This window comes from Lissotriton helveticus, chromosome 5_1 (genome assembly GCF_964261635.1).
Source record: "Lissotriton helveticus chromosome 5_1, aLisHel1.1, whole genome shotgun sequence".
Lineage (NCBI taxonomy): Eukaryota > Metazoa > Chordata > Amphibia > Caudata > Salamandridae > Lissotriton > Lissotriton helveticus.
Genome location: NC_136065.1, coordinates 721,923,142 through 721,936,345, shown reverse-complemented (window position 1 = coordinate 721,936,345; position 13,204 = coordinate 721,923,142). Strand labels below are relative to the sequence as shown.

At 42.6% G+C, this 13,204-nt stretch overlaps 1 protein-coding gene across 41 annotated transcripts in view; it reads right to left on the bottom strand.

Annotated features, from left to right (window-relative positions):
* The window catches only part of SORBS1 (sorbin and SH3 domain containing 1), a 1,860,906-nt gene that overhangs the window by 131,793 nt on the left and 1,715,909 nt on the right, over window positions 1-13,204 (bottom strand). For 30 of the 41 annotated variants that reach the window (XM_078643144.1, XM_078643174.1, XM_078643143.1 and 27 more), the window contains 2 exons: window positions 8,582-9,361; window positions 4,917-5,030 (listed from right to left, as the gene is read on the bottom strand). The exons of 9 other annotated variants lie outside the window; for them this stretch is intronic. In XM_078643144.1, the coding sequence (XP_078499270.1) occupies window positions 4,917-5,030; window positions 8,582-9,361 (894 nt within the window). The remainder of the gene's footprint in view (window positions 1-4,916; window positions 5,031-8,581; window positions 9,362-13,204) is intronic. 2 more of the 41 variants (XM_078643147.1, XM_078643161.1) reach the window with 1 other exon arrangement.

Genomic DNA, 13,204 nt, shown 5'->3' with positions numbered 1-13,204 from the left:
AATGGTCTGGAAGAGGCGCTGATCAAAGATAGTTATGACTTCCCTCAGATAGTTGGACGTCCTATTCCTGCGCTCCTTTACGCGGATGATGCGATATAATGTCCCGCAGGCAAGTACGTTTACAGAGGATGTTAGATAATTTTTCGAATTTTATGAATGGTCTTGGTCTCAGGGTTAATATATCAAAGACATTCGTTATGAGGTGTGGTCGTGGAAGTCAAAGATGTACGGACATGTTTGTGGACGGACAAAAGATCGAGTCCACAAAGAGATTCTCATAACTTGGGATACTCTTTGACCAAAAAGATATATGGGCTCATGCTATATCAGCAAAAAAAATTGCTTTCTGAAGAACTACCACTGCACTTGTAACTTTCTCAAGGAAACTGGGTAGGAGACCCCCTGTGGAGCTTATCAAGATATATAAAGCTAAATGCGTCTCCACAGCTATGTATGGAGCTGGGGTATGGGGCCTTGCTAATACATACCCGTTGCAAACAGTAGAAAACACGTTCCTGACATACATCCTCATATGTCTGTCCAGTAAAATTGGGCCTGTCACATATATCAGACCTTTTTAAACTTGAGCCCATTCTTTTGTGGCACAGAGTGTGGACAAAAACAGAGACCCAGCTAAATAGAGACATATTGTTGGATAGCCTGAAATTGGAAGGGGCCTTAAAGATCCCTTGGGTAAGGTATGTACGCAACTTTAAGGAGGATCTCGGACACCCTAAATACTTTACCGACCCAAGTACCTTCCATATGGTCACGAGAAAGAATCTAAAAAAAGAGGGTCTCCAACTTTTGGATATCACAAGATTGTCAGCTGAGATTTTAAAGCCTAGCGTTCAGCAGAATCAGCTGATTTTAACTAATTTTAATATTCAGCCATGTTTGATAGTCGTCCCTGGGGGCTACGATCGATTATTACTGACAAGATTCAGACTGGGGATCTTCCACAGAATTGTTAGTCTTCCAATAATGAATGACTGGACCCAAGAATTGCAACTGTGTCCATGTGATAATCTCTCAGTTCAATCCACCATACACGTGCTCTTGTTTTGTAAATTCTATAGAGAATTGAGAAAGGTGTGGATTCTTCCTATCCTAAAATGCTTTGGGATTAGACAATGTCGGCCAGCTTTCATTGTTTGAAAATCATTAGACATTGTACATAGTACCTGGAAGATCGCAATATTTTTTAAAGAATGTAATTAACCTCAGGAAAATGATGGCAATTCAAGTCTAAAGGTCACATTGAAGTAAAGGACATTTTTGTACTACTGATTACATTAGTTTATGAGCATTGCTTCTTTTTGCTATTTCTTGTAAAAATGGTCCTGTTTTAATGATGTTTTACTTTACGAACAATTAACTGTATTAGTAATTTATATATAGGATGTTCTTTTTTACCTATTTTTAATTATGTGTATGTATTTATATATGTGCTTTTATGATTGCATGAAATAGCAATCGAATAAAGCTGTCCTTGACTTGACTTGACCTGGACTACTAATATAGATTGACAAGTGTATTGAATTACTTCTACCCAGAAGATCCCTTGTTATTTGAATAGTAAGAATACCAGTTTTTAAAAACAAGTGTTTTATGTATGTATGTTAACACTTTTAGAGAACAAATACACTTGAATTTACTAGAAATGTATGTATATAAAGGGCAGGCATTTTTTCTATGGTTATGATAAGGTAATGAAACCAAATTTGTATGACTAGCTTGTTTAAATATGGGAACAGAACTTATGCTGCCATTTTTGTGGTGAGGGCAAATCTTAAAATAAATATTGTGTCTTGCGTAAAGATATATTTGGCTCAATTCGCAAAGCTTTTTTATTAGTAGGTTTGTCTTACTCCAAGGGCAGAGGTGAGTTGTGTCTAAATCTAAAGACCTGTTTCACAAATTATTTTCTGCTAGTAGCTGTGTCATGGTCAAGTATGACTCAACCTTGGATTTCCAGGAGTAAAACTGGCTTCAGAGTTTGATGGATGACTACAATAATGGAGGTGTTTATCACATACAACATTTGATTATCACCCCTTCATAAAAGAAGATGGCAAGTCTTGATATCATCAAGTAAACCTCCTGAATTAGACTCTGGTCGCAAACACCACTTTGCCGATGCCTACTCCTGTACTACTTTATCCTGTGTATGCTTCCTCTATGCAACCCTTAAGGTGCTTGTACTATGGAACAACTGTATTGGGGACACCAGTCTAGTGGGACCCAAAGGGAATGTGTTCCTTCCTCATAAATATCTAGACTCTTTTTAATCTTCCACTATCCCTCTGACATGGAATTTCAACTTCAAAACATTAAAAAAGATACTTGCCTTCCTACTGCTTTCCCTTATCTCCCTCAGACGTTGCTTTAAATCTATTAAAACGTACTGGTGATCTACTGCCCTACCCCATAGACCTCTCTCCATGAGGGGACTACTCCCTCTCACCGATACAGCAGTGATCAGGTACTGTGCTCAGAGGTGGCTTTCAGACAGGAGTTGCTGTTGAGCACAGCAAATATCTGCTACTACAGACAGGGGAGTCAAAGGTTGGTGGCACCAAAGCATGAACGGCAATTCTACTGCTTCTCTCTGGTCTGGTAGAGAGAGAAGGAAAGACAGAGGACAAAGGAGGCAGAAGAGCTATAATCACATCTACACTGCTTCCATCAGGCCTTTGGAAACTTGAAGAGTGCAGGAGAAACAAAGAAAGCAGCTTTTGCACCACTGACCAAAGCTGTGATATATCAATTAAATAATCACAACAAAAAAGGGGATTAAGGCTACTCTGCCCGCACTGGTTTTAAAGTCCTTAAAGTTAGTATCTTGAAGGTGCAGATGGTCTAGGACACAATCCCCTAGGTCCCATTGGTCGAAAGCTAAGACACTTAACTTTCAAATAAACTGCACAAAAGGTGACCCCACACCCTGCACTGATCTTTCAGATTGTTTTCCCATGAATAGGCGTGTAATGTTCATATTTGACATGGATAACTTGTTATTGGTCTTTATCTGGTGTTTTTCTTCTGTATACATACATGTGTCGATATGTGCACTGAATCTTTGTAAATAGCACAAAAATATTCATATAAAAATGTTTTATGTTTTGTATTTCTTATATAGCCCTAAAGAAGTCCGGTCACGGACGAAACGCGTTGGCTATTGATTTTAATCATCTTTGTGAATAAAAGAACCCTTTTCAAACTGAAGAACTTGACTTTGAAATTCTTGGGAGAACGTTCAGAAGCATTATTGAAATTTGTAGAAAACATTGCTGAAATGGAACAAACATTGTAATAATAAGTGAAGGGCGCGGGGTCACCTTTTGTGCCATATATCAATTAAACACCACTTTGGTCTTCAAAGCCCCACTGCCACCGTTGTGAATAACCAAGAGCTAATATCTCTGTTAATTTTTCTGTGTGAGCTGACTACAGACAATTGCCTTATGTGTTGTAGTAACAGAAGGTGGATATCCATTTGAAACACTAGCCTTTAATTTCATGATCTATTACTCTGACACAAATGTGCTGACCCATGAGCAAAGTCTGGGTGCCAGAGAAGTGAGGTAACTGGGATTGGCGTGAAGAATGGAGCGTGCTGTTGGATTTTAAGCGCCACCATTTTTTAAATCTTTAGAACATTAACATTTTAGAACTCAAGTCTTCAACATATATGTCTAACATCTACAGACTTTTCAATCTAACAGACTCAAGGTAAAATGTTTTCACTAAGATATTGAAAGAGCTGGACACAGTGCCACGGTGTGTGGGAAATGAAAAAAAGGCAATGTGTACATAAGCAACTGCATCTCTTGAAGAGAACATCTAAGATTTGTTTTTGTATTCCAGTGGGAATTTATTTGATATGCAGAAAATAAAAAGACATGATTTGGGCCTAAACATTTTACTAAAATGACACAGTAACCAGATATGTTGTTTGTGTGGGTACACTTCTAAAGATGGCATGAAATTATTATGTGATAGAGGAAAAGTGGGAATGACAATTTAGATAAGAGCACAAACAGGTGAATGTCAATATAATGGTTGTATTTTTTTTAAATTTCTAAATAAGCGCTGTACATGGTAAGACATCAGGACATACGATCAGCTACAGGATGCCCCTTAAGAAAGTGGGTGATGCATATGCTGCATGGAGAGAACACAAACATTGCAAATTATGCTACTCAGGTGACCTTTTCTGGACAGTCACAATTTAAAGCTACCATTTTATAGTGCTAATTTAGGTGGAATGTGAAATGTATATCAATGGAGAGAAAGGCAGGAGTTAAGCAATTTAAAAGGTAGACGGATTATCTGGTGATACTGCTCCCTTCATCAGGCATCTAACTTAGAACTGCTAAGTAACAATGTGATGCTTGTGAACAAGGTTAGACGCTATTTCCTAGGTGGGCAAAGCACATGCGATCACTTGCATCCACTATTCCTGATCAAAGTGAGTACCAATGTGAAATGTGGTGGAGCCATAAACATGGTATCCAGGAGAACGAAAACCAGAAATAAACTTCATGTGCCTTTCACAAGAGTGATTGTCTAAGTGTACATATTAACAATATTTATCTTTTAAAACATACAACATATTCCAAGTGCAAAACCATGTTTCGTCAATCCCCAAAATGGTTTACATGCGAAAGCTTGTACAGACATTTCCATATTTACTCTATAGCAAACAACAGGAACTCTTCAGGGCACTATGGCGCGTCATAGAAAAACTGCTGTCTCTTAAACAGAAGAATATTAAATATATTGAACTTTGTCAATGCAGAAGGCATGCAAATTGAACTGCCACCAAGCACGCAAAGAATCAGTGGACGACCTATAGCAAGCTGTGCTACCTGTCGTAAACGTAAAGCGCGTGCACCAGCAAGAATGGTTACCTGTGCCATAGGGACCCTGGCTCTATGCCTGGGAGGTGGCTGTGCAGTGACAGCAGAGGGAGACAGTGCAGAGGAGGAAAGGGCAGATGACGAGAGAGCTTTGGTGTCGGGAGTCTTTCAAAGGAAACAAAAGGTGGTCAGCAGACTGCATGTTCTCTCATGTTTAACAGCATGCCTGCACACGTTAAGAAACACAGCATGCACTGTTAGACTCCTCCAAATAATCAAGTGTGCCCCGAAATCTCACCTTCATGCACATCAAAGCACCACCCCAAGAAGAAAGAGGTACCGCTGTTCTTGACGAATCAGTTTTGAGAAAATTGATATACCATATACATTCTCTGTTAAGTGAAAGGTCGTTAGTTTTTATTTACACCAAATTTTGTTTCATTGCTTTCAGTATAGAGGATGGACATTTATTTTATACAGCACTGAAACAAAAATCTACTTTTATGAAGTCTTCGGACCTCATGAGGCTGTGAAAGATACCATCCTTCCCTTGCACTGCACTCTAGCAGGTGGCACAGGAGAAGGAGGATACTGAGGGGCATTTGCTAGATCCTGAGCACAGACGTGTGCGGATTGGTTTCATCCAAGCTCGTGCGCAGTCTAAAGTGCTCAAACACCTCTAAGGACAAGGCGCCACACCTCCTGCTGTGCCTCTGACATTGACCTCTGACCCCGTCTAATTTCATGCAGATACTGAGTGTAAGGGTATTTAAGCCAGAAACAGCTTGACAGGCAGGGTAAGAACCATACAGCAGAAAGTGCTTACTTTTAATGTAGGGTTGTAATAGGGTCATTACATATTGGTGGTATTGCAAGTGGGACTCAGTCATCATTGCTTTATGTTCACTCAATTCAAATTTCTGCATTGCTCAAAAGGTGAGCAGCTCACCTTGGTAATCTAAGGCTCGATTCACAAAGTATGCTACATGTAGACGGGTTTTTCTTTTAGAGCTGGGCTGGCTATTCTGCCACTATGTAATTTTCCTAGTGGGCTGCAGGCTAGGGGCTGATTACAGAGCAGGATAGGCTACAATTACTCAACATTAAATCCCCTGTGGCCCTATTCGTGTTGCAGCTACTGCAATGTGTGGCTGGAGTAAGCATTTTTGTTTGCGCCTAATTTGGTTTCCAGTGCAGCCCTGCTGACTTCTGGAAGTACAGGAGTGAGTTGGAATGAAGCTACAACTAATCGAGGAACCTTTGTGAATCGACCTTCTAGTATTTATGTATGATGTTTTAGTTATTTAACTTGTTCTCTGTCACTCAATCGCCTCCAGGAACATTCGTAACACAGCCTCAGTGTAATGGGGGTCAAGCAAAGCAAATACTACTAGTGTGTTCTTGAAGCAGAGAAGGAAAGGGATGACCCAATGACAGAGCTGGTTACAGAGTTTCAGGGACTGGCTCATGAACAATTTGCAGACCAAAGATTTTTGAGGGAAGAGTAGAGATGTGTCCGGGAACCAGAAAAGGGGAAAAGGCTCTCATAGTCAGACATGGCAGACCTTCAAAAATATTCTAGTGCCTTCCCCTATGCACTAACAGACCATAAAACCTGAACAAACAGTATCTGAGGTTTGAGGATGAGGTAATGATTAGGAATAAACAAAAGACAGGACTGCTTCTTATTTTGATGGGTCTTAATTTTCTTTAGTTCAAGATGTGAGTCAATCTCATATATAACCAAAGGAAAGCCAACACGTTTCACGATTAAATTGTTGCTTTATTAGGGCCAATATATTACCTAATTCTTTATAAATGATCAATATTTCCATCTCAATAATTTAAAAACAGCAGTTAGCATGCCAAGCAGTCAACCTTTACAGAATCACTACAAGATTATTTAGCTCAAAGGTGCAATTGTGTATATACGTTCAAAGTATTTGCATTTCAGCCTGATGCTCGTTGTGGCTCTGTCTCGTTCAGCCCACCTCTGAGTTAAATTGCTCTTCTATCGATGAAGTCAATAATGACAGCTCGCGATGCTGACTGCCCTTTTTGAATCATTGGGATTGAAAGTCTATCGTCATTGATCATTTATTAAGAAGTAGTTGATTTATTGGCCCTGACAAAGCGACAATTTATACGCAAAACACGTATTGGCCCTCTTTTGGGTTTGTATGAGATCGACTCACATCTTGCAATAAAAAAATGTAAGACCCATCAAAATAAGCAGTCCTGTGTTTTGTTATCAACTGGGAAGAACACTGAATAGAAGATATTAGATTCATAATCATTACTTCCCCCCACAGACCTCAAATACCGTCTCTTTAGACGCTAAGAGATGCACAAAGTGCTTACAAAGAGGGGTGGGAACTCTTCTGATTAGTATGTCCACGTAGGACAGTGTATTTTGGTTCTGGTACCCTTTGGAGCAGCAAATCGTAACTTCCTTTGGCACTACCCGTAATGGAGAGTCATAATCGATACATGCTTGCAGCCTATTATCGGACTTCGTGACAGTGATGCAGTCAGTGGAGAATGTTTGGATATGGAAGGACGAGACAGTTGGACTTAGGCAGGTTTCAAAGCTTGGGTGAAGGACTCTGCTGTTGAGCCAATTCCTTCACCCATCGAACAGACCCAGGTATCCGGTAACATGGTGAGAGATTCCTAGGAGACACAAGCTCGAAGACAGAGCTTAGCGTCATCTACATTACATGATATACCAAGACTGTGATCCCCCATAGTATTCTCAAGAGAGACAATTTACAAAAAATATTGCTACTTCCACTTTTCTTAATCATGTAATTGTTTAACAATCTAACATGTAAATGTAACGCTGGATCATATTTTCCAATTAGGACTGGCGAATTTATCCAACACAAAAAAACCTTTGGTGAATCAGATTTCAATCACAACTTGGAAGTGCTAGTTGACATGTACTCTACAGCGTTTAGAGACTAACTTAACCTGAATTCAGATGGCTTATAACATTCATGGTTGCATTTTTGGACATCATTTAATCTTTTGGGAAGTTTAAACCGTGTTGCTGCTAACGTTTTGGAACTGAATGACGTCCATGACAAATAGGCAAGTGAATAGCTAGGTAATGTTTCATGCTGCCCCCCTAAATATCAGTTTCGAATACTGAGAAGGCAGATGTAATGGACACATTCTAGTCTCAGCACAGGGACAACAGAGAGGGCCTCATGGAGATGCTAAAGAAGAAACACTGGAGGTCTGCTTCATTAAGAGACTTCCGGTACTCCAAACATGGCAGGCACAGTGACAGCAAGAAGCAAACTTTAGAAGTGCGTTTCTGGATGGCTCATATTTCCAGCGGTTTTGTGTTTTTGGACTCAAAAACATCTACTGAGGCTTAAGGGAGGTAAACACCAAATATTCAGCTTTTACCTGAACAAGGTCTCCTTTCGTAGACCTTATTTGTTGGTTACTCTCATAGCATTCCAAATTAGTAGTTAGAATGTCAACATTAATACCCTTCTCTGCGACGCTCCTACACCCATAACTGTCTAATGCTGCTAAACACAAGAAAACAGGATGAAAAGTCGTTACTGTCACACTAAACATGCACAGGTTAATGAGTGCCCCAACTAGGAACTACTACATCCCAGTGCAAGTTGTGACTGATTTCAGCAGCTTTGAACTAATCGCTTAGTCTGGAAAGGAAAGCACACACATGCAATTGGTACCTTTCTGCATTGAGGCTCTCTCAGCTCATCTTGATTATCATATTTTCTCTGTTCTTTTTTCATATCGTTATTCCCCTGAACTATGCTAAGAAGCTCTTTACTCAGTTTGTCTTCCTCAAACGATGCATTGTGTGCTTTGGGATCTGGGCTCATGCGCCTATCGTGTTGGAAAGTTGTCTTGACATAATCCTTTTTAAAAGGTGTGGGAGGGCTGCAAACATTCATTTTACTCATCTGGTTTCGGTCATTCTTTCCATTGCTTGTGGCTTCTTCCCTCTTCTTTTGGAGTTTCAACTGATCTCTTATCACATCATTAAGCTCTGAGATGAAATGATCTGGACTACCACCTATCAGCTGAGGAGAATCCTGGTAACTTGCATTCGGGGACACTGAGCCAATGAACTTGTCTTCGCTTAGTGGAGAAATGACATTGAGATAGCGGGCAGAAGACTGAGGCCTTGACGGCAAAGACGGTAGCGGAGAGCGAGCCGAACATGGCGTAGAGCTTCCAGACAGGTTATAGTGGTGGAGGCTGACTGAAGGGGTAAGGGAGGGGGTTGGACTGGCCGCAGCAGAGGGAGTGAGATAGTCAATGTTGTAAAGGTAGGCATCAGGTAGAGGAGGCAGAGGAGGAGTGAGGGTGGGAGTACTATTTCGAGGAAGTCCCATAGTGAGCGATATCCATTCGGATGTGATCGCTTGCACTTCTGGAGAAAATGCTCTACGCACACGAGGTGGAGTAAGAGGTGTTGGAGTATGAAGCCTGTCATAACCAGGAAACTTTAAAAAAAGAAAGAAAAGGAGAAATAAGCACAAATAAAAGAAGAAGAATATGAAAACATAAGGTCTGAAAGGAAAATAGGAAATGCATGAATTGTAATGTGGCAAAATATTTGGTAGAATTCTAGAAATCAGTAAAGCAATTACCAGACCACTTTCTGATTTAAAATACAAAATGTGACACCAAACATGATCATAATAAAAAAAATTCAAATCAAAATTTTTAAACAAGAATGATAGAAAAAGATCTTGAAAAATGTAAATAAAACAATGTGTAAGACGTGTATTTGTTATATTATGTTGCAAGCAAAAGAGCCATAAAAACACAAGCTGTCTGACCTACTGACTCCTAGTTTCTTAAAGTAGTTTCAGGAGGTTATTATTTTACAAATATGGCTTGAAATTGATCCTCCTGTAACAAAGTTGCACACTCTGAGACTGAATGAGACACGTGCAAGAAGGCTCTGGGGAACAAGAATGATACCGGAGCTATAATCGTATTTAAAAGGACAGAACACATTATGGCTCATATTTACCAAGGCCCTCCGCAGTGTAAAGCGAGGCAAAGTCCCACGGCAGACCCATCTCCCTCCCCAGCCCTCTCCCCACTCCCACCCACGAGTCTCCCACATCCGACATATTAACTTTCACCCACACGCCACCATCTGCACACACCACCATTTGGAGTTTATCCACCCCCCCCTCCCATCCCCCCCACGGCGGACACCTCTCCCTCCACAGCTCCCTCCCCACTCCCACCCAAGACACTCTCACCCTCCCAACAAATGATACAGAACATACCGCCTCTCCTACCTCAGCATCCCCCTCTCTCCCACCTCCTATTCTCAGCCCCCACTTTCCTCCTGTCTCCCCCACTATCTTCAGCCTTCACTCACTCTTCTACCCAACGGCTCCGTCTCCCACTGACGCCACCTCCCATGCCTCCCACCGACCTCCCATTTCACCTACTTCACCCACGCCCCTCGCCCACAAAAAGGCCCCCACTTTGAATGCCATCCCACTCCTTAGCACCACAGAACCCTCCAACAACACTAGTATATCCACCCCCTCGTTACCCTACTCGCTTTCCAGCTCACTACTCAATGACTCACCAATGGCTCTCACCGCAAACACCATCCCTAATCCACCTCCTGACCAGACTTTATACACCCTCCTCCAGCAAGTCAAAGAGGATATTCTACAAATCAAAAAAGATGTCCACGCAATAAAAGAGCTTCTCTCCTCACAGCCCAGTCTACCGCCCACCATCCCTCTACCCCACAAAAGACGCACCCTCACTACATACACTCGCCTCCAACGACACCCGCGCTGGCCGACTATCCCCGTTCGCACTAACGCCCACCGCCCCCGTCGTGTCCTCAACACATTGTCGGACCGTGACTTATGCTCTCTACTACGCTCTTATGGCCCAGGTCCGGTAAAACGCATATCCAACACACACATCCCCATACCCACAATTCTTACAAACCCTCTGAGGCTCCCAACACTCAACAAGAGAGGTTCCGTCCCTAACAACCTCAGAAAAGTTCCCCTCACACTAGAAAGCTCGACCACCCTTCTCTCTCCCAAACTCAAATGCATCCTACTCAATTGCAGATCGGCCCAGAGACACTCCTCCGACATCGCTGATCTCGTCTCAGCTAGGGATCTGGACCTAGCCATTCTAACTGAAACGTGGCTTACTGAAGCCTCTGCCCCGATTATGGACATACTAGTCCCCCCCAATTATCACATCATCAGGCTGGACAGGTCTCCTGGCAAGAAGGGCGGGGGAATTGCATGCATTTTTAGGAGCAACCTCTCCGTTACTGAAGTCACCCCCCCTCCCTCTCCTCCAGTGAACTCCTCTGCCTCGACATCACCAGCGAGGGCAAACAAGTTTGTGCTTTACATCTCATCTATCACCCGCCTGGTGACAATCTCATATTCACCCAACAACTCATGGACATGATCACTTCCAATGCCGGTCGGCAGACCACCCAAGTCTACCTGGGTGACTTCAACCTCCACTGGAACGATCAGAAAGACGCAGTGGTGAATGGCCTCAAAACTTTCCTTAATGCGCTTGACCTCACCCAAATATGCGATAGACCAACACACGACAAAGGCTCGATACTCGATCTCATCATTGCCAAAGAGAACTCCACACAACTGGAGGCGATTCAACCCTGCGACTGGTCTGATCACCATATTATCACCTTCTTTATCAATGAAAAAGTTAAACTTAACCCAGCTCAACCAATCAAATCCAAAACATGGAAAAGGGACATGAAGAACCTCAACCCCTCTACCCTGCCTCCCCACATCAGCAATCTCCTCCTTCCCCCTTCAGGTGCCACGGATGTTCAATCACTGATGGACCACTACCTTGACTCTATGAACACAGTAGTCAATGAAGTCGCCCCACTGCAACTGAAGAGAGTCTCCACCAAAACCTCTAATCCCTGGTATGATGATAGTCTCAATGACGACAGGCGTACTATGCGAATGGCAGAGCGCACCTGGAGATCGGACCCTTCAGCACTTCACCTCAAAAGGCTTAAGAACAAGAGAAATGCCTACTTCAGGAAAATTAAGCGCACAAAGGCGGACTTCTTTAGACGCCAGTTGGACCAAGCAAAAAACAGGCCAAGAAAGCTGTTCGAACTAATCAAGACCCAAACTAAGACACAACCCCTACAATCAAACAGCACAACTAGCGACACCCCACACTGTGAAGCCTTCTCTGCTTTCTTTAAGATAAAGACTGACAATATAAGAAATGACCTCATCATGGATGTAAGTCGATTCCCCAACAACACCAGAATGTCTTACACTCAACCTAAAAACAAGGCATCTTGGCTGCACTTCGATACCTACTCGGAAGAAGAAATACACAAACTGCTCTGCACCTTGAAACCCTCTAATCACCTCACAGACCCTCTACCTGCTAATGTAGTAAAAGACTTCATCCCCTTGCTCCTCCCTCTCTGGACCAAAATCGTCAACAGCTCCCTGCAACAAGGCCTCATTCCGGACTCCCTCAAGGTGGGGCAAGTCACGCCTATACTCAAGAAACCCACAGCTGATCCGTCTGACCTAAACAATTACCGGCCCATCACCAATATCCCCACCCTGGCCAAACTGCTGGAAAAATGTGTCCAACTACAACTAACTAAACACATTGACCAATTTGACCTCCTCAACCCTCATCAATCAGGCTTCCGAGCGAAACATAGCACGGAAACAGCTATGACACACATAATTGATGACGCCCTCCAAATTCTTGATCGCAATGAGTCCTGCCTCCTCATCCTTCTTGATCTCTCGTCAGCATTTGACACGGTCAAACATGAGAACTTGCTGGAGCTGCTAAGCACTAGAATGGGTCTATCGGGAACTGTTCTCAAATGGTTTTCGTCCTTCCTTCACAACCGGTCACAGAAATTCAAGATCGACAATGTGCTATCTACACCTGTGCCTGCAGATCTAGGTGTTCCACAAGGATCCTCTCTCTCCCCCACACTGTTCAACCTCGTCATGGAACCACTCGCCACCTTGCTCCAAGCTTCCAATGTCCAATTCCATATGTACGCCGACGACACCCAACTCTACCTAAAGCTACAATCCCCGGAAGACATCAAACATCTGAATTCCACGCTCATAAACACTCAATCGTGGCTGGCAGACAATCACCTCAAACTAAATGCTCTGAAAACCGAGTTCCTACTCATCTCACCCCCGGCGAAAATTTCCACCACCCAAACATGGCTCAATAACCTAACAGCACTCAATGTCCAACCTACCATCGTGGATTCGGCGAAATCCCTAGGCATCACACTC